This window comes from Coturnix japonica, chromosome 9, assembly GCF_054131305.1.
Source record: "Coturnix japonica strain WE chromosome 9, WE-NBRP24, whole genome shotgun sequence".
Classification (NCBI taxonomy): domain Eukaryota; kingdom Metazoa; phylum Chordata; class Aves; order Galliformes; family Phasianidae; genus Coturnix; species Coturnix japonica.
The window spans coordinates 29,905,447-29,932,684 of NC_140671.1; the positions used below are offsets into that span (position 1 = coordinate 29,905,447).

General features: G+C 42.3%; 2 protein-coding genes across 10 annotated transcripts in view; one reads left to right on the forward strand and one right to left on the reverse strand.

Annotated features, from left to right (window-relative positions):
• Positions 1–10,410, reverse strand: part of CFAP74 (cilia and flagella associated protein 74) — a 30,395-nt gene extending 19,985 nt beyond the window's left edge. The window contains exons 1-11 of one of the 3 annotated variants that reach the window (XM_015882180.3): positions 10,316–10,410; positions 9,792–9,995; positions 8,837–8,927; positions 7,577–7,723; positions 6,865–6,963; positions 4,947–5,051; positions 4,405–4,578; positions 3,773–3,883; positions 2,525–2,627; positions 1,643–1,791; positions 41–251 (exon numbers count right to left, since the gene is read on the reverse strand). In XM_015882180.3, the coding sequence (XP_015737666.1) occupies positions 41–251; positions 1,643–1,791; positions 2,525–2,627; positions 3,773–3,883; positions 4,405–4,578; positions 4,947–5,051; positions 6,865–6,963; positions 7,577–7,723; positions 8,837–8,927; positions 9,792–9,909 (1,308 nt within the window). In that variant the 5' untranslated portion in view covers positions 9,910–9,995; positions 10,316–10,410. Of the gene's footprint in view, positions 1–40; positions 252–1,642; positions 1,792–2,429; positions 2,628–3,772; positions 3,884–4,404; positions 4,579–4,946; positions 5,052–6,864; positions 6,964–7,576; positions 7,724–8,836; positions 8,928–9,791; positions 9,996–10,315 lie in introns of those variants that run through there. The other 2 variants (XM_032448799.2, XM_015882183.3) reach the window with 2 other exon arrangements.
• GABRD (gamma-aminobutyric acid type A receptor subunit delta) lies at positions 9,816–27,014 on the forward strand. 7 transcript variants are annotated; one of them, XM_015882199.3, is made up of 10 exons: positions 9,816–9,954; positions 19,307–19,419; positions 19,927–19,994; positions 20,596–20,816; positions 21,156–21,238; positions 22,708–22,845; positions 23,748–23,903; positions 24,164–24,375; positions 24,616–24,936; positions 25,912–27,014. In XM_015882199.3, exons 1-9 carry the CDS (start codon positions 9,860–9,862, stop codon positions 24,910–24,912), a joined length of 1,383 nt encoding a protein of 460 aa, XP_015737685.1. In that variant the 5' UTR covers positions 9,816–9,859; the 3' UTR covers positions 24,913–24,936; positions 25,912–27,014. The 7 variants fall into 7 exon arrangements, with proteins under 7 accessions (XP_015737685.1, XP_015737684.1, XP_015737687.1 ...); XM_085509107.1 differs by lacking the exon at positions 9,816–9,954 and adding an exon at positions 13,193–13,714 and having other exon boundaries at positions 23,751–23,903; XM_015882198.3 differs by having other exon boundaries at positions 24,616–27,014.
• The last annotated feature ends 224 nt before the right edge of the window (positions 27,015–27,238 follow it).

Below are 27,238 nucleotides of genomic sequence, written 5' to 3' on the forward strand. Positions count from 1 at the left end.
AGAAAATAAATCTAAAGATGTTTCTTAGCCCTTTGTTTACCTGTGGTAGTTCCTCAGCTGGATCTTTGCAGGTCTTCTCAATATAGCGCCATGTTCTCTTTCTCCACAGTGAAGAATCCTTAAATTTACCCCCTCTCTTAATTGCCTTGGTACGGGACTGCTGATTTTTCTGCTTGAGAATAGAAGCTTTTTCTTGCAAAATTTTAGATACAATCTCAATTTTTCTTGATTTTTGTTGTTCTAGAAGAGCTCTGTAAGAAGACGTCGTAAGAAACATTAAACCAACCATAGTTGTTAATAACTTTACAGTCCATTTTTGAGCCCTTAAGCTCAACGTTAAGTCTTCAAATTGGGAGCAGCAGTAATTTGTGTCAAGACACAATGGGATTCAGAGGGCAAATATATTTAGGCTAAACATATTCCATCTGAGTGCTTTAGAAGTTGATGACAGTTGCCTATCTGAAATCAAGTAGGTTGTTGAAAAGCAAAAGAAGGGTTAAAGGTAAGGCCATACGTACTGAACATGAAAGGTATAAATTCAAAGCCGCAGTTCTGTGACACATTGGGTAGATCATTTAATCTTAGTTTACCTGCCCTAGGTTTAAAGCCATCCTTTGTTCCTATTACTAGTTCTTGTCTGTATCATTCTACTCACAGGCAATGTACAAATTAAGTTAGAGGCTTTAATGACTAAAGAGTTAAATTTTTTTTTGCAGGCAATTCAGAAAGATTTATTCAGGCTAAAATGTGCTCTGAGAAAACAGAGAGTGTCCCTTCACATTAAAGGAGAAAGGTAGAGCCCTGGGGGGAATAATTCAGCAGTTCCTCAAGCGGCTGGTGGGGTGGTACTGAAATTAGAAAAGAACTGCTGTGAAAGTGCAGTCGTGTCACAGCTAACATTAAGACTAACAAACTGCTCTCCTTTGTGCCTGCAAAGGGAAACAGTGAGAGGGAGAAGGCAAGCAAGGAGAAAGAAAGAGGCAAAAAGATTAAACTTCTAAAAGTTAGATGTTTCCTGCAGATCTCTACCTACTGATGTGGACATTTATTATTATTTTATTATTTATCAAAACTGATTAAATCTTTGCTAATTCAATCTTTGAACATTTGCTATAGGTTAGAAGATCCAGTATGCAGAAACACATACCTCAACCGCCTTCTGTTTAGCACCTTGACTCAAATTCATCTTCATATTTGGTTAAAAACAATTATTAACTTTGCACCAGAGTAGATGAGATACAGGCACAGCTCTGTCCATACCAGAGCAGCAGGAAGGAGACCTGTGCTGTTACTGCTCTTACTGCACTGTGGTTTTCTATATGGACAGTGTTGAGGGAATGCAGGAGTACTGTTACTTCAGGCATTCAGTTTAGGTTTATTGAACAGCCCTCCTGGGGTGGCTTATCCTCCTTGCAGTAATCAGAACATGGGCTCCAAACTTTGGTTCTCTGAATAATACATAAGCTAGAATTTCAAGTCACTTAAAACTGGCTGTATGAATTTCACACTTTCAGAGTATGAGTTCACTCTCTTGAGACAGCACCATATATGTTATGCTTTTGGAATCTGATTAAGAGATTCAATACACTCCTGCATGAATATCAGTGAGCAATAAGAGCACAACATAGAAATAAACACTTACTGTTTCTCCTTTTCATGCTGTAGCAGACGTTTATGGATAAAAAGTTCCTTGGCAACATTGCCTCCTTCTGCTAGGATAGCCTCCCTCATTGTCATCTCCTGTTTCTTTGCCATTGCTTGGTTCCAAGCCTGGAGAGCCTGGAGTTTTTCCTATGGAGCCAAACAAACCACGGCTTCATATTAGATTCACACATTAAAGAAAATGAAAGAGGGACTCTGGTCTCCTTATCTAATTTGTGGTAGCTTTATCTGAAATACAGCTCACTGTTCTTGATATACACAGCAGTCAAGCGAGTTGTCAGTAGTTTGTGTGTGCAGGAGATGCAGGAGGCTCTGACAGGTCAGCACTAATTCTTTCCCCTTCTTGTTTCACTTTGAAGTGTTTTTCAATGCTTACAGGATATTTACAGCTCTTATCAAATCGCTGTTAAATTAAGATCATTCCCTCATATTCTACAGAACACAAATGGATGAGGGAAGTAGCTTAGCTCAGAAGTTCTTACTTTACATTGTTTAGACGCTTAAGTAACCACTTTTTTTCCATATGTTTTCTCATTTTGGGATGGAAATAATTAGAAATACTTCAGCCATGTTTTTGGAGGAGTATTTGCTGTATGCATTACTTTCAAGAAAGCTACGGTGCCATAGTAGACAGAATGTTCACAAAAAGACTCCTTAAGTAGAAGTGCCAAAATCTGTCCATACAAATCTAGTACCCTTATTTCCTATAGTTAGATTTTCCTCCATTTAAAAAGAGATTTGGTCAATGGAATGGCAGCATCACACACCCATTCTGCAGTGAAAACTGGAATTACTTTCAGTAAAAGCTAGCAGTCTGACAAGTCAATTTCTTCATTCCCCAGCTCAGCCACAGCAGCAGTACCCTATTGGAAGTTATGCTGTTTTTCAGGGAGAGCACAGCTTGCATCCTTCTCTCCATATGCTCCTGAGTTTTTGCTTCTTCCTTTGCATTCTTCTCATGGATTCTGTAAGCAGAGTGAAATCTTTCAGCTTATATCCTGGAAAGCTTTTAGCATTAGAATGTTTAAGCTGAAAAACAGTAATTGTGTAAGTCACCCAACTCATCTCCTGCATGTCTCTCTGTTCACTGTAATACTGGATGTGGGTAAAGTAGAACAATTCAGAGAGCCTTTTACATACAGCACCCTCTGATCACAAGAGCCCACAGGCTTTCAACCAGTTTGATTTTATGTCTAGTTGCTAAAATAAAGTAAGAATTCAGAGGCTGATCATGAAATTGATATCTAAACAATGGCGTATTGAACTTTACACAAGCAAACCACATTTAGCCACACTGAAAATAAACCACAGAAATTTGAAAGCCTTGAAATATGTGGGCATGGATCGAGTCTGTGAGTATCCCAGTTAATGCAGTGGCAAATTAGAAAAAAAGCCAGAAAAATACTGAGCAAAAAAGATGAACTGTCTTGGTTCAGTTTGTTAATTTTAATTACTGTTAAGTTTGTAGACGTTATCTAAGGAAAAACATAGAACACCATAAAAACAGTACAATTATTTCAATCACTTCTTCAATTAAGTCCTAATATACAAGTAGAAGTAACAAATGTTCAGTTCCTTGAGTAACAAAATAATATCACATTAACTGTATGAACATGAACTTACAAAGAAAACACTCCGTTTACCATCCACCATAAGAGAACGGGAGCACACAGAAATGCCCTCAGAGTCAATGTTACAGACAGCAAGAAAGCTATTTGACTGCATGTCAGAGGTAATGCAGAAAGGCACAGTGCAAGTTTCCAACCTGGAATTCAGCTGTGCTACCTCACACATTTGTTTGTAAGAGTTGTAAATGGTTATTAACACCCACGAGGGGTCAGAACTCTGTGCATCTCATCAAAGAATGGTCCCTTCAGCTGCAAGGAATCTGAAGACCATACCAAGACAGGAGGTGGACTGTTTTTTTTCATGTCTTTTTGTGCCGTGTAAGATTTGGGAGCTTCAGAGCATTGGCATTGAAGCAGATTTCCAAGTGTAATACCAGGACGTAAACTAGCAGAAAAAGGATTGCTTTCCAAAGAGTAGAGGATAGAGCACTGCATACCGAGAACGTCCAGAGCTGGGAAATAAAACAGGACTTAGTGATTACCTTGCCATGCCTTCTCTCAGGAAGTAGACTGCTTTTTTATGGTTCCTTTTGGCACCTTCAACCATTTTTTTACGCCTTTTTTCATATTCTTTCTGGGCTTTCTCTTCTTTTCTGTGAAAGATGGGCAAACCAACAGCACTAAGGAAATGATGATGGTTTCACTAAGGAAATGATATCTAATGATGGGACGTTTATTTGTACGTCTTGAAATGGGGACTGTATTTTCTCCCCCTCTGTACAGTCTCTTGTCATCACAAAAGCTACAAACTGACAACCTGGGATTCTTTTTCTCTCCAAGTTTCAATGAGAAGATCTGAAATTTAGAAGGACCTGGCATCAAGCAGCAATGCAGGCACATGCACTTAGTCTGACTTAATACATTTCAATTCCTTAGACAAAAAGCATACACAGTTTTTGTCTTTAGCAAGTTAATCATGTCAGAAATCTTTACTTGAATAGTGACAAGACTGAGGGAGATTCTTTAATTCTATTTCCTCACACAAATATTTCATACCCGAAATCCAGCTCAGAAATACAATGCTATGATTACTTCCATTAACTAATCCTCTCAACATGCGAAATAATGAATTGGAGATGAATGATAGAGGGAAAGGAAGCAGAGCCCCACTTACTTTTTTAAAGACAGCTGGTTTTCTTCTGCTTTCAGTGCTGCTATTTTTTCCTTCCGAATCCGCACTTCTGCCTGTTCCCGGTATTGCATCTCCAGCTCCTCCTCATCTTTTTTAAGTTGTTTGTGGAGGATTTCATATTTTCCCTTCTGGGTTTCTATCCGCCACATCTCAAGTCTTTAAAACAAAGTGTGAGCTGCTTTCACAAATGAGGCATAAATTGGAAGTATTTATGCTTATTCATTGCTATTGCAGACAGATCTACTTTAGTCCATCCCATTTTCCAGTTAAAATGGGACTTAAATTTCATTTATGCGTGAAAATTAACTCAGGATCTGAGCCACAGCAAACAATTTCCTAATTGTTTAGGCTAAAAGTTGCTCTCGAGATCCTTTGCTTTGCAGTAAACCTCACCTCTTCAAATTATGTAGTTCGGAATTTACAAACAATTTCTCTAGAGATTAATTTTGGATCCATTAAACAGCACAGGAAGAACATAATAAAGACTGACTCCCATCACGCAGTTCTCTCATTCCATCACTTACATGTTTTCTTGCAGCGTCAAAGTGATTTTCAACTCAAAATTCTTCTCATCCTCCAGTTCAGTGCACAGTCGCCTTTGCATTGCCTGTAGGCGGAACACGGCTGCGCTGGTACATTGAAAAAGATATGATCAGAAAGAAATTGGAACCAATTAATGTAAAACAAACAAACAAACAACAAACTCCTTTCAAACAAAGTCAGCAACAATAAATAATAGCTTTGAGGGTGAGTGCTGTGTATTAGAATTACATCAATTTATACAGAGTCTCTTATTCAGCTCTCTAAGTGTCTGTTTGTTGTTCAGAGGTGCAGCTTTCTTTAATCTATTACAAATATGTCCATATTTACACAGGACTATTTACTTAAAAAGCACTCTCAGGTGGCTCCAAGTGATTATTTCTTACACTGACAAAAGAAGCATTAATAAGTATAAGCAAACCAAGAGAACCTTGATTGATTATGCCCTTAAAATGGCACTACGACACCACATGCACTTTGGCTACAGCAGCAATGTAACAACACACTGTTTATTTTCCTTGGGCATCTCTACCCAGGAAAATGACTGCACAGCACAGTACTGCAGGATCAATAGACAACAAAGGGGATTTATTCAACATAAATTCCATCTTTGGAAGTGAAAATTGGAAATGGATCTTCTACCCAAAGTCACTACTTGGATTCCACAGCTTTTTTAAGGCATCGGTACAGCTTGTGGCACAGTATTTTCATTATTGCTATAACGTGATGCACTTGGGCTTTGTAAGCCAGGAACTTATCAAATCTTCTTCACTATTAATTTGCTAAATATAACAGACTGGGAAAATTGCTGTTTTCCACATTTCTAGACCTCACAATTTGACTTGTCATAAATATAGAAACCTCACACAATGCTTTTCTGTCTTTGTTGGTTTTTCTTAATAAGAATCTCTCTGAGATCCTGAACAGGGAGTACTAATACCTGCCACCCAAGTCTGATGAGCATTAAACTCATTTTGTTTAATCAGTTACTCTACTCTGGCAATTAACCCGCCTTGGTTATTCTGTCATTGGTTGATGCACCAAGATTCTTCTTATTGAAGAATAACACAGGTCATAAAATGCAGTTGCAAAGTTTGTTCACAATGCACTGGCTCCTGGTACACAAGCCACCCACTTCTTTCTATTTAAACCAAATGTGAGGAGTACAGTAAATTGCCTCCCACTTCCTCACAAGCATTTCAGAGCAGCTCCTGTGTGCAGAGCTACTCCTGAAAGGCATTCGTGCATTTCACAACATAAAACAATTAAAAAAAGGAAAGGCGTACATATAAATCCTAATTGTAATTGTTATCAGGAGAAGAAACATCACATCTAGAACTGACATGGAATTGGTTGATCATAACAGACAGAATTTACTGGAGGATTAATAAACATAACTGACAGCAGTGAGCTAGGCTGACTAATAACTTGTTGTTGCTGGATGCTCCTTTAAAATAGATGTCTTTCCTATCCATTCCTGAGTCTCCACCTCCTTCTGCACTCTGATTTAACTAACAGAACTTCTAGACCTGAAGGCACAGAGATCAGTGATGTCCACGCTAAGACACCATTATTTATTTCAAGGAGAGAAGCTGTTGCTGAAAATCCCAAACCACCTGAAAAGCAACTGCAGTGTTAGCATTCACCAAGGCAGAAACGAAAGCATTGCTCTGAACATACAGAATAACACTCATGTCAGAGCAGCCTTCCAAGCTATGGCCATTCTCAGCGTAAGATGTAACTCCATTGGGTTTCATTGACCTACGGACATCTTTAATGTGTGTGCAGAAAAATGCTGTTAACTGCCAACATGACAAGGTGAAAAAAGTAACTCATTAATTACACACAGATAAACACAGCAGATGCCTGTAACTTTGGCACCCAGAAATATTCTCGACCTACACATTGCCAGCCTCCTTCTCCTCTTCTGTCTCAATGTCTACGTTCTCCAGCTGCTCTTGTAGCGTTTTGATCCGCAGCTGGCAGGCACTCAGCTCATCTCTGAAACAAACAAACACATCATTTACATCTTAAGCTCTCTCAAACATGAAACTTTTCTTTCTGAAGGATAAGATAGTTGGGATTCCTCAAACACTGCACCTCCCCACCACCACGGCACTTTTTCACTAAGACTTTATAATGAGGTTCTTGAGAAGCCCATGTTTGTTTCAAGAATGTTATTTCCAGAAAAGTAACAACAATTCAGTCTGACTTCATCCATATTATAAAAAAAAGACAACATCTTAAGCAGCATTTTTAACATCATCCCTCTGCAGAGCCATCTTCTGCTATAGAACATCTTTTTACCTTAGCACAGCAAAATGCTCCTCGCAGGTGCTTATCTTGAAGTATGCAGCTGACATCACTGACTCCAATGGAACATTTCCATCACAGTTAAGAAAATATTTATAATGATATAACTGGGAGGAATTAGTGTCTAATTACTGCAGACCAGAACTCTCTTCTTTAGCATCATTATCAGCGCTTTAGTTTTTCATTTTTAACATTAATCCTTTACAAGGGTCTTGGAATACACTGGTTATATCAAATCAAGTGTTTGCATCACATAACTCTCATGACAAATGTTATGGTTTATGTTTCCTTCAACACTGACCGGATTTTCTGCACCACACGTTCCTTTTCTTTGGCCATGTCACTGAGCTCTTTTAGGTTCCTGGGTAAAGCAGTTTGGCAAATTCTATCTGTAGACTTCAGAACTTGACTGCTTGTAACGCTGTCCAGGCAGAGTTCCAGGCTGTCCCTTTGAATTGAAACAGATGATGGACATGAAAACACAACAAGAAGTTTAAAAGCTCCAGGAAGTTTTGCTTTGAGGTTGTACCTTTGGTTTTAAATGGCTGAGCCTCCTCTCAGTCACACCCGTGGTTTTCAGGATCTACTTTTCCTGAGCATTACTTTAAAACTTTGAAAGGAACATTCTAAACTAGTGTAAACCATTGGGTGGAACTGTTCATTTTGTGAGCCATCTCTCTTACTTTTTCAGCCCATCTCAACATTCAGAAAGAAGAAGTCAGAAGATGGCTGCTGCTGTTATTTGGTGATCTTTTTTGTTGGCTTTTTTTTTTTTTTTTTAATCACTTTGGTGTATTTCGAGTTTCTCTGCTGATAATGGTAACACTGTCAACATTTACTGGCAGCAGGCATATGTGCTATGCAACTTCCCACATACATATGTTAATAAACATCATTTCAGCTATTCATCATGCCTTGCAACCCTATGCCAGGACACTGCAGGGCAGAGATTAGCAGTCTGTCAAACAGGCCAAACTGTGCTTTGATCTTTGTGAGGAGAGCAGCAGCTACTTAAGGCCACATTCAAACCACTGAATTATTTTCCATGCATGACCTTTGCTACGTGCAAATTTATTTCTCCAGGAATAAATTCACTCTACCACCTACTTGTAAAACCAAAGTGGTACCAAACTATCATCACGCCAGTTCTGTGCTATTCGACTGTACACAGCAGTACAAAACTCTCTATATTCAGAAACTCTCTATTCAGAAACTTACAATCCAACATTGATATTATTCCCTTTTTCCAGTAATTCCTGTTGTTCTGTAAGTACAGAGAGATTTGAACGTTACACAGCATATTATTACAGAGAACTGGCTGGCTTTTAGAAGAGTGCATTGCTTGGTGTAGCACCACCCAGGCTAATAAATGCTCTTTTAAGGAGATCTGATAAGCCCACATGAATATGGTGCACCCTCCTGTTGTATGTATGCATATTGCCTGGGGCTCATTCGACAACAAACAGGTAACTGAGTTAACCAAACCTGCTCTTGAAAAGGTAAATCACCACTACAAAGGAAGTTATTACTGGAGCTGCAAACAAAGCAATGAATTATTTACGTGCTAGATTCAGACTTGTCTCCAGCTCCTTCAGAAGTGACCTCGTTCCACATCTTGCCACCATCAGACAAATCTTCTTCAAGCTTGTATTCTAATAGAAATTAAAACGACAGTTTAATAAAGACACTTTGAGCTTCCAAATGCAAAGCACTAACGTACCTGCTGCCAAGTCAAAATATGTGGAGAATCAGAGATTACATTTTATAGCATGACTGCAGTGTTTATTAAAAATCAGCCACACAAGGCTGCTACTGTATGCCTGGAAACCAAAGCAGGAAAATGCCAACAGTCTGTACATCTCATTACTCCAACCTGCAGTGAGGATGGAATCCTACACTTATTTATTAAGCATTATTTAGTATGAATTGTGTATGTATTATTGTGCATTTAGGTAACAAGGAAAATGACGGTAAGAAAATAGCCTAAGAACAGCTTTCTAATGCAGAGATTGGTATTCAGCACTAAATGATGCATGGCAACGTGTTATACAGTAGATCTGCTGACTCATGTCATGTAACTAAACACATGCTCTGACACAATTAGAGAAGTCAGTTGCCTGCTAATAGGCAGCTGCTGCCATTCAGATGTGCTGGGCTGTGCATAGAGACCTGTGTCCCACTGGAGATAGAGGCCCTCACTGAAAGCAAACACCCCATGGCAGCAGCTGCTGATGTTTGAACTGAGTCCATCTGGTCAAACTCTGGTTTTCCCCATCATTAAGGCTGAGTCAAAATGCTGTACAGGTTAAGCAGGGAATTTACTGCTACAGGAGAAGAATGGTTTGAGTTTGAAGTAGTTCTACCTGTTGCAGCGTAACGCTAAGAAGAAAACGACTGGAATCATTTCATTGGTTTGGAATATCATACCACCCTTAGAACCGTACTGCTCCCATCTACCAGACAGGGAAGTTAACCCCAGCATTCTGCAAGGTACAGCTGTGGTTTCTCATGTTCACCTTCTTCATATTCTCTCAGGTCAGAGCTCTGAGCTGCCGCACCGTTGCCTTCCTCTTCCAGAAACGGGATGAGAATTGGTTCCTCTTCATCACCACCCCCGGGCTCACTGCTTTCCATGTTCCGTCACAGCGAGCAGGTTGACGTGGAGACGGCTGCAAGTCGGTAAGTACACAGAGATCTCCAGGAAGCCATCAGGTCGGTGCCTGTGTTAAGAGGTAAATCCATAACATTCGGTAAACATTTAAGGTGTGCGTAGTACTGGGATACAGTCACAAATTCTGAGCATTAACTTCCACAAATCTCCTACGGAGAAGTAAGGACACTGCTAAAGCATTTTCATATGTATAGTAAGTGGCTTATTAATAAAAGAAACCTAGAAGAAAGCACTTTTATCTGGTTAGGGAACAAAAGAGGTACACAGTGGAGTGCCAAGTACAGGATATACGAGAACTAAACGCCCAGAGCCACCTTAAAGGCAAAGCGGGACTGCACGAAGAACAAACCCCCCACACGAGCGATGTACCCGGAGAAGCCTCAGCGCTGCCGGGACGCCCCTCACGGCCAAAGGAGCCTCAACGACCCCCGGCCCGCCCCGAGCCCGGCCGCTGCCCCGGCAACGGAGCGAACCACGCGGCGGCACCGGGGGATGCAGTGGGATGAGCCGGAGGGGCGGCCCGGAGGGTGAGTGTGGCTGCTTGAGTCTGCTCGGCTCGTTTACGTAGCGACAACATCCCAGGATCAGCCTCAGTAATCAATAAAGACAAGCGTGACCTCTGTGAACGGAACCAGCTTGAGTCAAAAAATAACAGCTAATTGGTACCTTCGCTATCAACTGTAAGAGAGTGCAGGGCATGGTGGTGAACCGTTTGTCACCAGCATTCTGCTCTCACATGCACATGGGAGAAGACAAGAGATACCTGCAGTCCCCCTAGAGGTGCCAAGTTACGGTTCCCCACACAAGCTCCTATCTCCGTTGAGAGTCAATGGATCCACCCCCACTTTAAGCTCCAGGAGGTGCACAGAGGCACTCAGTGATGCTCAGGTCCCATAGGCACAGCTGTGCGTGATACACCTCTGAGAAAGCAGGGCAGAAGTGAGCACGAATCAATTGAAATCCTACTGAAATCCTAAAGTGAGAGGCATTTTGGTGAAGTTCTGTAGCACCAACTGGGCCCCAGTGTAACACCATGTAACACTATGGAGCTGGACGCTGTGGTGGCTGCATGGCTCTGTGCTGCTCTCCAGGCAGTTGGTTCTTCCTTCTGAACGTTTCCAAGGTGACAGCAGCTCCTCTATGGAGGTTTCTGGCTGTTTGGCAGCAAGACATGCCAATAACGGAATCTTAATTTTTTTTTTCAATGTGCCTCAGATTATGTAAAACAATTTCTACAATACAGACCAATGTCTGAGTGTAAATATCAGCAGAACACCGAGGGAAGCCTCACTGAGGACAACCACAAAGCTGTGCTCATCCCAGTCCTTAACTCCTGGCCAGAGCTGGGGCTGTGGGACATCAATACAGAGAGAGAGGAATCATTTCTGTGCAACCTCTGAAAGAAGCTAAATATTCCCACCATATGATTGCTACGGATATTTCCAAATCTCATTTATAAAAATAGGCATATGTGTGTAATTTATGTTTCCAGAGACATTTGGCGACGTTGCCACAACAGTCTTTCACGAGCTGTTTATGTGGAATCGTGGGAGAACTCGGCTAATGATCTGTGGGGTGCACGGAACTTCGGTGTGGTGATGTGAGCTCTTGGCATTGATGGCAATGGGGCCACCCATCCCTCTTAGGACATAATGGGAAGGAGGCTGCAGCTGTTGCAGTGCAGCTGGGCTGTCCTTCGGTCTCTGATGACCCATCTGAACTCAGTGTGTGAAGTCAGGAGGCAGAAATAGTCCCAGAAAAGCTGTGCCTGCAGCCATAGGGACTGAGGAGAGGTGGCAAGCCAACAGAATGACAAAGTCTTAAGGAGAAATGGCTGTTGAGGGCCATCTTTTTGAGACTATCTGACAGTTCTAAGCCAGCAGCTAAAGGAAAGCTTCAATTATTTTCAAGAGGATTAGATGAGAAAGATTGAGGGAGCTTATTTGCTTTGTTTTGATGCTTTAATAGCAGTTTTAATTGTTTTTTAATCTCTCTCTTGAGCAGTTTTAATCTGTCATTGACTCTAAAGAGTTTGGGATATTCTGCTAGAATTGTAGGAAATTGAATATACCGTATCAGTATTATTTTATCCTCTCTTTTCCCTTTGGCTAATAGGAATTACTCCCATTGAGTGGGGGCATACATCCATAGATTTCTCTATATAACAGACTGTTGTGGTTTTCCTGTCTGCATATAGATGCACCCAGATACGTACTATCCAAAGTCATTCTGCATGTCCGCACACCTACTCTGCTATTTAACAGAGGTATTCTGAAGACATAGCAATGCCTGCTCATCTTTCACTAGTGGGTTTGATGACAGCTGTCTCGCCAGAGAAAAGCAGCACCGAGGAGTTCTCAGAGTAGGTGCACAGCTCACGGAACGGCAGAGTCGGAAAAAATGTCAACTGAAAATATCCTGAAAGGTGTAAATCTGCTGTTTTACAGGGAGACAAAATCTTCCTGTTCTGTATCTCATCCTGTAGGTTCCATCAATGAGCTTTTGGTTTCCCTCCTCCAACAAAGCAGTTTTCATCCAACAGTTCAACTGTGAGAGCCGACGGGTCTTGTCCTGGTGTGCATTAGGGGCAGGTGTGACCTAAAGATCCCAAATGAAACCCCACCTCGTTCTTACCCATTTCTGACACGTGTCCCTGTTCATCAGTAAGAAAAAAGTCAACCATACAAAAAGGGCAAACCAAGCACTTTACCCTGGCGGGCATCCTTTGGTTGGATTAAAGGATCCACGCGTTCATTTTTGCTTTGCCATACAATGTCTTTAGAATGTCTCCTACACAGTGTTTCCTTTGTGGGTTGGTTTGAAAACTGCCATTCTGGACTGAACAGCAGCAAAAAGCAGAGGAGGAGGAGGAGGAGGAGAGAAGAAAAGAGCGAAGATGGAGGAGAAGGTCATGAACCCACAACCCCCGGCAGCGCGGCCCGGTACCGAAACGCGAGTGAGTCTGTGCTGGTTGGGCTGCGCAGCGCTGTCATCTGCCTCCCGCTGACCTCAGCCGTTCGCTCCGGAGCGATGAAAGCGCTGAGGCAGAAGTTCGCACACCCCAGACTCCGCCGCTTTCGGCGTCGCACCTCCGGTCGGGGACAGACAGCTTATAGAGAGAGCGGAGATCGCAGCATCCCCCGTCCCGGGCGTAGCATCCCCCCCCGGCCGGGGGGAGCGGGCGGGGGGCGGCGGAGGGGGCGGCCCTCCCGCATCCTCCCTCCCGCATCCTCCCTCCCTCCCGCACGCAGCCCGGGCCGCCTCGCTCCTCGTTCTCCTCCCGGCGATGATTTACACGGGACATGCCCGCAGTCTCGGCAACACTTTTAGTTCTCTTTCTCCCGCGCTGGGTGGGATGGAGCTGTAATTGCAGGGGCTATTTTCGGCAGCCCGCTGAGCGGCCGGGCGGAGGAGGAGCGAGGCGCTGCTGAGTCGATCCCGCTGCCCCCATCCGGCTCTCCCGGTGGGACGGAGCCCGGCAGGGCAGCCCCGGGCCGGGAGGCACCGAGCGGAGCAGGGGAGAGCAGCGGAACGGGGGGACGACACGGCGGGGGCTGTCGCTGCTGCCCGGTAGAGATACGGAGCTGAAACAACCTCAACTTGCCGCAGGAAGGATGGCAACACCGGCGGAGCTTCGGAGCAGCCCAAAGAGCCGGGGAGCCGGGGTTTTGTGCGCCGCGATCTAATACGTGGGAGTAAAATGGAATTCCTCACCTGGGTTTTTCCTGCCTTGGTCCTACTGTGCACCCAGCAGCACAGATGCATCAGGTAAGACAGCCCCTTCCCATTCCCTGCTTGTGCTGCCCCGGGGAAGAGGGAACGGGGCAGCACCGAGGGGGGACGTGGGGCGGACGAGCAGCGGTTACTTGTGTTAATCGCGGGGCGTGCTTCGAACAGGATGCCCGGGGAAGAGTTCTCGCTGCACTCGCTCTACATTACGGGCAATCCCTTTTGGCGATAGCTCCGCACCGCGCCGTGCAGCCCCGACCCCCCCGACCGCCCCCGCAGCCGTTCGGACAGCGGCGACTGCGGCCGTCCCGGCGGTCAGAGCTCGTCCGGGCATCCAGGAAGGGATGGGGCTGGTGAACACCTCAGGAAAAGTTTGAAGAACAACGTTTTTTTTTTTTTTGAATAATAAATTCCAAAGCTGAAGGTTTGCGATTCGCAGTCGCATTCAGTCAGAAGGTGTTAGCTAGGCAACCAGCTATGCTCTCTATATATTCTCTACTGATCTGGAGGCTGGATTTGGAAAAAGCTTGCCAGATTATGCAATGAAAGCAGAGGGGGAGTTAAAAAGGACTTGCTGCATGCAAAAACATGCCTACATCACCCAGAGCACTGGTGGCTGTGATATTTAAGGGGTCTTCCCACTTCTGTATTATAGACATGGTTGATAACTTCAGGGTGGTGTACGAGGCAGAGACATAACAATGCAGTCGTGGCCTTTGGGATTAATTACAGAGATCTTATCATTCACTTTGGGAAGGAAAAGGATCTCACATCAGAGGAAGTGTCGGCTGCTCTTGTCCAGGGCTCACAGTGGTGTATCCCATGACCTTGGGCCATGCCCTGACATCTCCAAGCCCTGAGGCCACACGGTGTGACACTGAAGGCAGAGAAGATATTATGACCAAAAGGCATCAAGATCTTCCCATCATTTCAGTGATCCTGAATGATCTGAACTCGGACAGGGATTGAGGATTTCAGTTGAAAAGTAGTGTTTGGATATTAAAAAGAAGGAAAGAAAAAGAAGCAATTCTAAGAAGCAATCCATCTTCTCAGCCTCTGTCCTCATGTTTCCAGGCACAGTTACTGCCAGGATATGTGCAACCTGTAATTTTTTAGATAAATGATGCTGGGTTAATTGCCTGCTACTTGGTTTTCTTCCTCCAGTTACACAATGGTGACGTTGTTTGTTAGCAATATACAGACACAGAAATATACAGAGCACAGAAAGGCGAAGTCTGGCTTTTGAATTTCGAGCTGTTCAGTTTGCAGCAGTTTTCCAAATATGCCCAAGTGTAAGACATTCAATATTCAAAGAAAGCTGCTCTGTTTGGTACAGCAGTTTTGTGATGATTCAGGGTTTAGCACGGCTATGGTAGAACCTTCCTTAATCCTGTAACAAGTCGGTAATCTTGCTTGCAAGTGTCCTTTTGATGAGAATTTTAATGGAATTAGGAACAGATGTTTACCTCTGCATCACTAAAATTACTCACACGTAGGTGGCTTTTGATGCATGAAATAATTCTTCTTGGAAGAGCCCAAGACGCACATTAACTTTCTTATTTCTCTTTATTAGAGCCCTGGCATACGAATTATCATTTGTTAGAGGGTTTTATAGAGAGCAGCATCTTACTGAGACTGTGGTTTAATAATAATAGGCTGAATTACCAAAAGAAACATAATTATTGCTCTGATTTTGTTTTCTAAATGTGATTTATTCATGGTTCCTGTGACAGAGGACATCCAAAGGCGCAGAGTTCCCTGTGTGATGTGCAGCTGTGCCCTGCCAAGTGACATGAGGAAGGTTTCAGAGAATCCTGAACTTGGTGGCACCACATGAGATGCTCCCAGAGGCAAAGCTACCTGTTAAAGTGATGCTGAGGTTTGGCAGAGGAGAGGAGAAGGCACACAGCCTGCTTCCTCAAGGAGTGTTTGAGTACCCTGTGAGAGTGCTTAACAGAGCTGCATTTGGTGCAATTCTCGGTCGTGTGCTGTTTGAATGAGCCTGATTCAACCTCAGTCAGCACATCCTCCTTATGCCAGTGCTGTTTGCAGGTGAACATTTTGGGAACAGATTTTTGGTCTGCTTGAGGCATGATCAGTGGCAAGAAATTGGCAGTTCTACGATTGCCAGCTTTGGGGAGAGACTGTTTTATCAGCGTTTGATGCACTTTGGAAGCTGCAATAATAGAAGTCTCATAATGAATCTCTAATTAAAAATAGGTGTGTCTTTCATATTTAGAAACCTACAATATTAAATGGCTTTAATATGTTTGCATACAGTTGCTCTTCCGCAGTGTACCCTCCTCAGTCTTTTACTTCTAGTCATGGAAATGGAGGAGCTTTAACACGTGCATATATGCAGGGCGGTCTATTTTCTGTCGCTTAAAACTCGGAGAGTTTTAGCGCTTTGATGGAGCTTTGATGTTCAAAAGGTTGCCATGAATTAAGCCTAATGCTTTTGCAATTACATTTCAAAATACAGAACATATTTACAGCGAGCCTCACTTAGAGTCAGGAATGGCAGATGGAAGGATGCACACAGCGCCCTGGATAATCCTGGAGCTTGACAGAAGCCAGATTGTTCACTGACCCTGCTGGGTATTCCTTGTCTTTTTCTCAAGAAAGAAGTTTTCTTGAGTGGTGGTGACATCTGGGCCATATGCCCCCAAAAGATTATCTCACAGATAAGGAAATATACTCCACCCCAGTCCTCACTATCAGTCAAATTGGTATCTCCATCTTTCAGATCATAAGATTGGTACAGCGACTATGCCGCTGTCCCAAATGCAATGTCAGGCTAGCAGATTTAAAACAGCAATGGGAGATGCAAAAAGGGATTTTCCACATCTCACTGCAGTGTGTCTTTGCCGAAAGGTTAGAGCACTCTCCTTGCAAGTGTGATCTGAAATGGTTATCTTGATGGTCACAGAGATGCTGCTGAGCCTTCTGCACTGCTGGAGCTACCAGCACTGTCATGCAAAATCAGTATTACTAATGTTGTATCCTACTGAGCCTTTGTAATGCACCTGTTCACACAGAATATATCGAGTGCCTCTTTCCTTCCTTCAGTTTAAGTACCAGATTTTTTCTAGTAATGCTGATAAATATCTAGCCATTTTCAAGCAGTGTTCCTGAAGGCAGTGAAGATAGGCCGATATCTCACTTGCCTGAAGCCTCTAACAAGACACGCCATCCAAGTTGATTGATGCTTCTCCAGATCATTCCAGATGAATAGGATATCTTGGTCCCATAGCAGCTGGTAGAAGATGTCATCTTAAAAAGGAAGGATTCTAGTAAATATGGATTTTGATTCTAGAACTGAGAATACTCAGCTCTAAAGGAGATGGGTTTCTTTGCTCTGTCATTTGTGATCTGTTGCTTAGAGTTGCTTTCGCAACTTGTGACAAGGACAATTTTGTCAGGCAGAGGGAGAGCTTTATAGCATTCCCAGGTCTACCAAGTAGTGATTTCCTCTCTCCTTTGTCTATTATATAAAGGTACTAATTCTTTATCACAGTTTAAACAGCAGTTATCTGTTTTCTGATGTTAACAACCAGCTCTGCTGAACTTCTCACAATGCTGAAACCACATTTGTACAGACAGAAATATATTCTCAGATTCTCTGCTTGAAATGAGATGCGTCTTAAGAGCTGAGATAACAAAGCATCTTCCTCAGCTTCAGATCTGAGAATGGCTTCCAGGGTACTGATAGGACACATGAGAGAGCTGTTCAGCCACCTGGGCATCCCGCTCTGCCCTGGTGCAATGTAAAGATAAGCTTTTGGATGAGCTGTTGTAGCCCTTGGATTTTACAAGCCAACAGCTTACTTTTACAAATTCCTTTTCTTACTAAAACAAGCTTGACAGCAGCCTACATTAGGAAGCAAATTTGCTAATTCCACTATTAGTGGTTTCCTTTCTTTTAATCTTTGCTGCTTACATTACAGAAAGTTAATCCTTTCCGGTGAATATTTTCTATGCTGGTTTTCCTTCTTCAGGTAAAAAACATGAACAATATTTTAGGCCACGTATAATCCCCACTGCTTATGAAGGATGAATGACATTCTCCCACCATCCTTTATGTCACTTTAAAGCACTGGGACTGGGTGCAGTGTAATACTTCTGTAACTCCTACTGGTGTTAAGTGCATATAGCTCTACTAACTTCAACCCATTTGTTACACTGATGTGACCTTAAGGCTTTATTAATAATAGAAATCAGATCCTTTTTAATTGTGTCATGGATATTTAAGTAAAACTCCCTCTAGATGGTAATCTGCTTAAAACACTGCAAGCTACGGCCCACAGTTTTTTAACCCAGCTCTGTCATTTTAACTTCCTTTTAGCTTTCTGACTCTCCAAAATGCAACTACAAGAGAATACTGACACGGGATAATTGCTGCACACTCACACAAGGGAGTACATCTCTAAACAAAGCACTTTCAAGACAGTCTGGTTCCCTCATCTGCCAAAGTCTTTATTTAAATAATTCTTGGTTTTCTGTATTAACACCCTCAGTGCTCTCAGAAATAGGAGAGCGAGGAACAGGAATTAAAGACTTCAACAAGTGCAGTGATGGATGGTCTTGCAGACGAAAGCCAGCCCTTAGCACTTGGATCTTGCAAAGCACTGCGAAACAATAGTTTTATTTAAGTGATGACTGACACGGGGAAGGATGTGAGAGCAGCACACAGGAAACAGCACAAAAAAACCCACCTCTACCACATCTATTATAAATCTTCAACGCCTTTGTTTAAATGTTATCCCAAATTATATGGCATTGAGCCTGCCAAGATCCTTACTCAGAAGAGCTTGAAGTAACGGCACATGCTGAGCTGAATGCCCGGACTGGCATATTTTGGAGAGAAAAACCATGTGCTTTATTTGGGTCAATGTCGCATGAACACTCTAAGAAAATTATGTAAGTACCAAGGCAGAATATATTTATGGTGTATTACTCTGCAGTCTTTCGTCAGTGTTTAACAAGCTTCTTTTCAGTCAGTAGTGACATAGATCTCTCAAACACTGTATTTACTGCTGGCCTCAGGGGGCGATGCTCAAGCAGTGCTCAGAAAGCTCCAGTACAATACCTGCACCCAGATGGATGCCTCTCCCAAACCACTGGCAATTCTGTGCAAATAGTTGTGGTAGACGTTGTCACAGTCCTCCATTTATCTATTCCTTTTGTGTCAATCACAGCGCTGGCAAGAGGGATTATGTGAGCAGGCACAGATCTGCTGCAAATGAAGCCTGCTGGCTCAGTTTCGAAGAGAATTTGAGCTTGCCTTGTTTGTAAGAGATTATGGAATATCTACAGTGCAGAGATGCCACTTTCAATGGTTCACTGTTTTCTATTGATCACTTTTAGACCATACATGTGCATCACACAGGTATCCGTACACCACCTGCTTAGCATTGCTTTTCCATTTTCAGAGGGCTAATGGGGCTTTTCACAGCATCAAAGATGTTCAATCCAAATTCCAGTTGAGTAATTTTTATAATTTTTTACACTGCATTTGAAGAGATCCATCCTTTCTTGATCCTCACTTTCTCCACTCAATCCAGCTGCCCAGATAGCTGCGTTTCATGCAGTATTCAGTGTATCTTGATTTTCCTTATTCTCTTTTCCCAGAGCCATGACTGACATCGGAGATTACATAGGCTCCAACATCGAAATATCCTGGTTACCCAACCTGGATGATTTGATGAAAGGCTACGCACGTAATTTCAGGCCTGGGATTGGAGGTGAGAAATGGAGAGTTACGCCTTTTATTTCTTACAGTTATTTTACCCTCTGACATTTATCTCAACTTCATCCTCTGCATGATTGAAAAGTTGTGTTAATTTTATACTTGGATCCTGCAAACAGTAGCAAACAACGTATTTATTTTGCCATTTGAAACACAAATTAACAGCGCAGCCTTCTTGCTGCTACAGCTCTTAAACTGCTGGTATCTAAGTTGGAGTCATCTTGGATCATGCTGTGGCAGTAATTCCTGTTGTACAGATAGGGCACAGTGTCTTATCTGACCCTAAATGTCATGTTTTCTAGGAGAGATCACGTAAGCTCCAGTAGTTGTGACTGCATTGCATTTCCTTTAGCACTGAAGGGAGGTGTTCAGTTGAAAACTGGGGACACAGTGGAAATGCTTCTATGAATTCACTCTATGAAAAAGTTAACAGTCTTTGGTCATCTCCACACTCAGCTTGCTATGATGATGTAAATCATGTCATTCAAACATTTTTCCTCAGGTCCTCCTGTTAATGTTGCTCTTGCAATTGAAGTAGCCAGCATTGACCACATCTCAGAAGTGAACATGGTACGTTGTGAGTTACACTTAGCTGTGAATGTCTGTGGTGCAGTGACAGATGGTGCAGAAGGAGAAATTGAGGCAGCTGCTCCCCTGTGTGTCTTTAGTGGGAACAATGACAGAAGATCCCACCAAGAACAAACTTTGTATCTTGAGACACGGGCAGATTCTCTTTGGGCAGAAGCTGGCAATGAAAAGACTCAAGATGTGTGTGTTCCTGAAGCACAATAGATTGGATTTAAAACCCAATTAGTACCATTAGTACCAATACAAAAATTCACCTGATTTCTTTAGTTTTGCCTTTAAAATCCTCCAAAAACAAAGGCAGTGCTTATGGGGATAAATGAACAAGTTTTCCTCAGTGCAACGTATGCAGTTCCTGCAATGTGGTATCTGTGCCACTGACTGAGTAATTCTTTGATACCTTGGGATTACCCCAGGTAAAAGCACATGACAAATTAAAATGCGTGGACAGTTCTGTGGCAGAGTATAAAAATACCTTTGTGCACGGGGGACATTTCTAAACTAATTCAGTTATTTTTGACCAAGTCCTGAGGCATTATCGTCTTTGTTCAGCATCACTCGTTAACTGGGATGTCTCCTGCCATAGGAATACACCATGACAGTGTTTTTGCACCAGAGCTGGCGAGATGACCGCCTGTCTTACAACCACACCAATGAAACACTGGGGCTGGACAGCCGCTTTGTGGACAAGCTCTGGTTGCCAGATACTTTCATAGTAAATGCCAAGTCTGCCTGGTTCCATGACGTGACTGTGGAAAACAAACTTATCAGGCTCCAGCCAGATGGAGTCATCTTATACAGCATAAGGTAAGCAGGACGGGGGGCAAGTGTCCTCTGCACTCTCTGAACAGACTATGAAAGTATTCACTCTTTTTCTTTTTTCCCTGGAAAATGTCCTGAAATAATTAATAACTTAAATTGAAGGAAGTATTTTTCACTTTGAAGGGTGCTTTTCCTGAACTCAGTATCTGTTAGAATGGTGTGCTATCCTAAAAAATGGAGATGTGCATATTGGAATTCTATGTTCAAAGCCATCCTTAGGGAAGAAATGAACAAAGTTTTCCATTTAGTCTTTGAATTCCAAGGAAAAAGCAAGTCCACAGCTCTGCCAGCATGCCACTAACTGGTTCATTTTGCTTGGGACAGGATTACCTCAACGGTGGCGTGTGACATGGACCTCTCCAAGTACCCAATGGATGAGCAGGAATGCATGCTGGACTTGGAGAGCTGTAAGGGCTGAGTACAGCATTTCATGTAACCTGTGTTTTGCTTAAAGCCTATGTATATGGTTCTTACCGTGAAGGAGTGACTCTCCTTTAATCAGTGAAATGTAGTGGGTTTAGAAAGAGAGGGTACAAACACACATCCCTTACTCTGTGCATCAAGTGATGGACTTTTCTATACCCGTTCAGCTCCAGTTTAAAGATGTGGGATTTAATTCAGTGAAGCTGAACAACCTGCAGTCCTGGAACTTTGTGTTTTATGTAAAGCCTAGTGGAACTGTGACAGCCTTTTCACTAGCATTACTGATGTTTCCATCAAGTCCAGCAAGACGTAGAGAAGCCCACGGGCAAAATTTGGTATGCTATTTTTCCTTTGTGGGGAAAAAAAAAAAAAAAAAAAAGAAAGAAAGAAAATAAATGAAATAAAGTGCAGGAAAAAGAAAGAATTCCCTGTTTATAATGGATGTGATTGTGCCTAACCTTTGCGTAGCCATCTGTTACACAAAAATCAATCAGAGTATTTCAGGCACTGGCAAAAAGGTTAGTGAAGAATGAACATGTATTTTGGAATCTAGAGGAGCTCAGGGCTCTGGATGTGTGAGTAGTGGTTCCCGAGCAGAAGCACTGCCCTATTGATTGAAGATTCTGTTTTCCATTTCTTAGCCCTGACTTTGTTTTCTAGGCAATTAACCACAATACCATTTTATCCTGTCAAAAAATAGCAATCTTCAGTTTTACTTATGTAATCACCAAATGTAGAGGCAGCAGACACTGAACCAGCAATCAGTTCCCTCCCTCTGCAAGTTCTGCAGGGAATTTTGGTGGTGATTGAGTCTTTTAATTGAATTTGAGGATTTAGATATCAGTGCAACAAACAAGTGAAAAGAAAGACAGTGGTTTTGTAGCACTGTGCATTAACAACAACACCAGCAAAGATTGATTTCCTATGGATTTGCATGTTACATAAATTCATTCATGTATCTCCCATCCTTCTCTCCTATCCCCGGTACCCCGTGCCTGTCTTCCAGCTGACACCCATGCCAAACTACAGCAAATAATAGCCTGATATACATGGTGACTGTGAAGCTAGCTAATTCATTGTAGGATGGACATGGGTCTGTGCCATATTGCTGTTCTCTGACTGGAGCAGGTAGCCTTGTTTGAGCACTACAGCAGCAGTTATTCTGCTCTTGTGCCATTTCTCATGGCACGGAAGTGCACTGTGCCATACCACATATTGTGAGTCAGTGCAAATCAACTCGGATTATTCTCCCTGTAGGAAAGCTACCCCTGATGGGACCCTGGAAACACTGATGTTGCCAGGATAGTGAATTATCTAGACTGAATCGCAGCATGTTTGCAATGGGACCAATGAAAATCAGCGTAGCGGAGCAATTACAGCACTTCCACAATGAGCCCTCTAGGTTCTTAATTTCTTCCCCGAGCTTTGCATTTAATCTGCTTTCTTTTGGCAGATGGTTACTCTTCAGAGGACATTGTCTACCACTGGTCAGAAAACCAGGATGAGATCCATGGGCTGGATAAGCTGCAGCTTGCTCAATTCACAATTACTAATTACCAGTTTACAACAGAACTGATGAACTTCAAATCTGGTAACAGGATCTGTCTTCAATTCAGGGACAGTATCTGTTATTCTTTTCATACAGGAAAATCTATTTCTATAATGGAGAATCCCTCCTCCTAAGTAACTAATTTCAATAATGTCAGGTTTCTGATATGAATTTTCTGTAGCTCATGTTTGCAAGAAATGGTAACCTTTAGCTTTCAGGTAGCCACCGTAACGTATTGTGTCTTTTAGCTCTATATGCTTGAGAAAACACTGTATGGAATAGTCAGACAGTGCTTGATAAGGTATAACTCAGATTTTCCTGACCTAATTTGCAACTTTGGATAAAGAAAATTTCCATTAGACTTAATATTACGAGGCTTATGACATACAGTCAGATCATTCTAATTCCACCCAGTAGAAGTCAGTGGTGTGTATGTATATCACTGGCTTTATTGCAATGTTTGTAAAAGATTGGAGTCATTTCTTTCCTGCTGATTTTTCATCCTCTTTCATGTATTCAGATCCTCATTTATGCTGCACATCTCCTCTAAGCTCTTTTTTGAGTTTGAAATTAACTTGGCCTTTTAAAAAACCTAAATTTAGTATCTGGAGGACTTTCTACAGCAGATGATAAGACAGTACACATTTTGAAGCAATACTGTAATTTGTGAAGGCTCATGATTTTATTTTCAGATCTGGCATTGATATGACCTGAGACAAATCATTTGACCTATTCTTAGCTAACTGTGCTGATGAGAACTGCATAAACCCTCATGCAGAGTTTATGAGGACTAATCAAAAAAGATTCATAAAAGCTTTTTTGTGATCCCTGGCCAAAAGAATTTTGTTTAAGAACGTAGATCTGCATCACTGTAGGAAATGTTCTTTTGCATATGGGTTGAACTGCAGCTCACACAGCTGGAATCTGTCTCCACTTTCTGTCAGCAGGTCAGTTTCCGAGGCTGAGTCTCCACTTCCACCTTCGACGAAATCGAGGTGTTTACATCATCCAGTCCTACGTCCCTTCCATCTTACTAGTGGCCATGTCTTGGGTATCCTTCTGGATCAGTCAGTCAGCTGTGCCTGCCAGGGTGTCATTAGGTAAGACAAAAGCTTTTGAGAGTAAGTCTTCTGTTTTATTTACCCAGAACTAGAAGAAAACCAAGGATAAGATGTTCTGAGCTGCCTTAGTCATACAAATGTGCAGCCCTTACAAGCTCCTTAAATCCCATTTGGAAAATCAGAAACCATACTATTAAAGGCCTTCTACTGTGAAAAGTATTCCTCAGTTTGAGATTGGTAAATGCACTCATTAAGGTGTGCTGTGAAACCTAAAGGAGCTTTCTCATACCACACTGCAGGCATAACTACTGTTCTTACAATGACTACACTGATGGTCAGTGCCCGATCGTCGCTTCCACGAGCATCCGCCATCAAGGCACTCGATGTTTACTTCTGGATATGCTATGTGTTTGTCTTCGCTGCGCTGGTGGAATATGCTTTTGCACACTTCAATGCTGACTACATGAAAAAGCAGAAGAACAAGATCAAGGCGAGAAGGCAGAGCAGCGAGGTCAGTAAGCCAAGTAGTGTGATAAGATTTGCAAAGGCAATGGCTCTGCATTGCAAAGTTTTCTCCTTATTGCCATAGATGTGGTAGCACAGAAGCTTTCAGGAGTCTTTCTATCAAAGCAAATGATAAATACCATTTATTTCTCTCATCTATACTTCACCATATCAGTATCATGGATAGTTTGGATGAAGTATACCGTGCTATTCATTGCTGTTATATGTTTTCCTCTTTCCTTTGCAGGTAAACGTGAAGAATGCCATTGTTCTGTTTTCCCTCTCCATAGCTGGTGTGAGCCAGGAACTGGCCATTTCCAACAGGCAGCACCGAATCCCCAGAAGCCTGCCTGGATCATACGGCACAATAGAAATAGAGACTGGAGAGACTAAACAGCAAGAGCTGAAACTGGATAAAAAGAGTGGTCTGAAGTCCCTCTTTAAGCCCATTGATGCTGATACCATCGATATATATGCCAGAGCAGTGTTCCCAGCAGCTTTTGCAGCAGTCAATGTTATATACTGGGTTGCCTACACAATGTAAAAAAACCCAGAACTTGGTGAAGAGGTAAGAACTGAGCAGTACCTACACACTACAAAGTCCTTGCTGGAACTGTATTGTGCCATCTCAAAATATTTTCCAATGACACCGAGGCATTTCTAGTCAAGAAACTCCTGCAATCAATTCCTACTAAAGCAGCAAGAGAAACAGTTGGTTACCAGTCTGGTTTGATATGTTAAGAACTGTACTATGTTCAGCAATCCCAGCTCCTTTCGTTTCCTCTCTTACCATGAGAAAACATTTTATATGTACATAACTGTAGAAGTTTAAATCTTAAACTACCATGGTTTTCCTCCACCTGAAGGGTCAGTAAGTAATGAAGGTTCAGCCTCTCACACTCAGAGCATTTCATCTCTCATAGTGGAACAGCTCATTCTGAGCTTCCACACAAGAGTTTTCCTGTGGAATGGCCTGACTTCAATGCAAATGGCAAAGCTGGAGATTTTAATCACAAAAACCCCCATGATAAAAGTAAAAATAGAAGTGAGTGGGGGATTATTGAATTTTCCTTTGTCTTAGATAAAGTATTGAAAACATTTGAGTGCTCTTAGTCACAGCATGAAGTATGATACACTACAGAGAGTTCTACTGAATTGTTAATAGTGACAGCGTTACGTTTCAGATCTACGCTAATGAAAGTTTAAACACTTAAACACAGTAACCTTTGTTACTTCACCGGGTCCCAAAGCAGACAGAAGTGGTTCAGAAACACAGGGAAAGCTCAGCCTCTCTGCGTTGGATCACTGACAGTTTCAGTGGTGCTTGGTAATGAAGCAGCTCAAACTCAATTTTCAGGAAGGACTTTAGAATTTCTTCTATTAGTTTCAAGTCTGCCCTACGTGCAAACAAAATCTTCTTGCATCTGGCACTAAAAAGCTGAATAAAGTTCAAAGATGTCATAAATGGCTGTAAGTCATTCAATTTTAATTTTTTTCACTGGCTGACATAATGTTAGGCTTCTTCACTTCCCTTATTTGACAGTGGAAGCTGCTATGGAAGAGAACATGGGGAGCTGCAAGATGAAACAAGACACAAGATGTAAATGAGGAAAGAGCTGTGCTGGGCTTGAAATGGGCTGATGAGTGACAGATGGAACTGCAACGAGGAGGAAACAAGCATTGGGTCACTTATCCCTCCCACCTTACCTATCTGTGACACGTGGATGGATTTCATCTGACCAGAACCAAAAGAGCATTTTAACATAAATTCATAACTTAAACAGATTTGTTCAATGTCATTGAAGCAAGAGAATGCAATGAAGAAAAATTAATGAATCTGAATTGAACTCTAATATAAAATATAGACCCATCATAAGTCAGGCTGAGGATTATTTCTGTTATAATGGAAACACTTTCTGCCAGCCTCGTGCTGGAAGGTGCAAACCATCATTAAGCTGTATCTTTTCCAGAAGGATCTTATCAGCCTGGCCCTACACCTGGATTTTGCACTGACCACTCACCACTGACGTGGGGGTGAACCTTCCTGGAGTCATTTCATTGCATCATCTGCACAATGGGCATTATTACACTGATCTCTTGACTAAGTCTTTGAGTTCCACAGAAGCAAAAACCTTCTGAGAGACACAGAAACTGTCATCCTCCAATTAGGTATGTGCATCCAGCAGTACCCGTGTGCTGCTATTTACCACAGTTCCTGAGTCTTACATACTGAATTAAAGCATTCAACTTCATCTTACTCAGAAAACGAATAAAATTGTGCATCTCCTTTTATACGTGAAGGTAATTGGTTCATTCTGTACCCAGTTTCTCTAGCTATTTTCACTGCCTTGCAGGGTAAGGCAATGCTAAAATGGAACCGGTTGTCTAAATACAGCAGAGAAAATAGTGGTAGCAAGTTCCTACAGCGTATAGAGCATGAAGTAATCCATGGTGTTGGGGTTAACGTTATTAGACAACAGGATAAAAGCACTGACGTGGTGCACAGTGGCTGCTTATTCAGGGTAATGAGTGAGAAAGTGGCTGCATACATTATAAAGGCCATTCAGATTCATGTACAGGAGGGACTTTGGTACAGGAGCGTGGTGTAACCATTGGGGTTGGGAATAAAACTGAAGCTTCTGGATATTTCAGATGTTTTTGGGTGGTTTTTTCCCCATTTGAAAACCATTATCTATCTAAGGACAAAACCTTCATCAACTCTATTTTCATGGCATAAATAGAAATGAACTAAATCTGGTGTCAGTGGGAGCTGACATGGATGTGTCGTATTGATATCATGAAGGACATACAGACACATGAGGGCTGGACCTGGGGGTATCTCTATTGCTCCCATTAATTAGAGTGTTGCC

Bases quoted from the DNA above. Each gene is read 5' to 3' on its own strand.
- GABRD (XM_015882198.3), top strand. From the start codon at position 9,860: ATGAGAATTGGTTCCTCTTCATCACCACCCCCGGGCTCACTGCTTTCC. The intron at 20,817-21,155 runs GTAAGCAGGACG...TGCTTGGGACAG, and splicing joins GTCATCTTATACAGCATAAG to GATTACCTCAACGGTGGCGT. The intron at 24,376-24,615 runs GTCAGTAAGCCA...TTTCCTTTGCAG, and splicing joins CGAGAAGGCAGAGCAGCGAG to GTAAACGTGAAGAATGCCAT.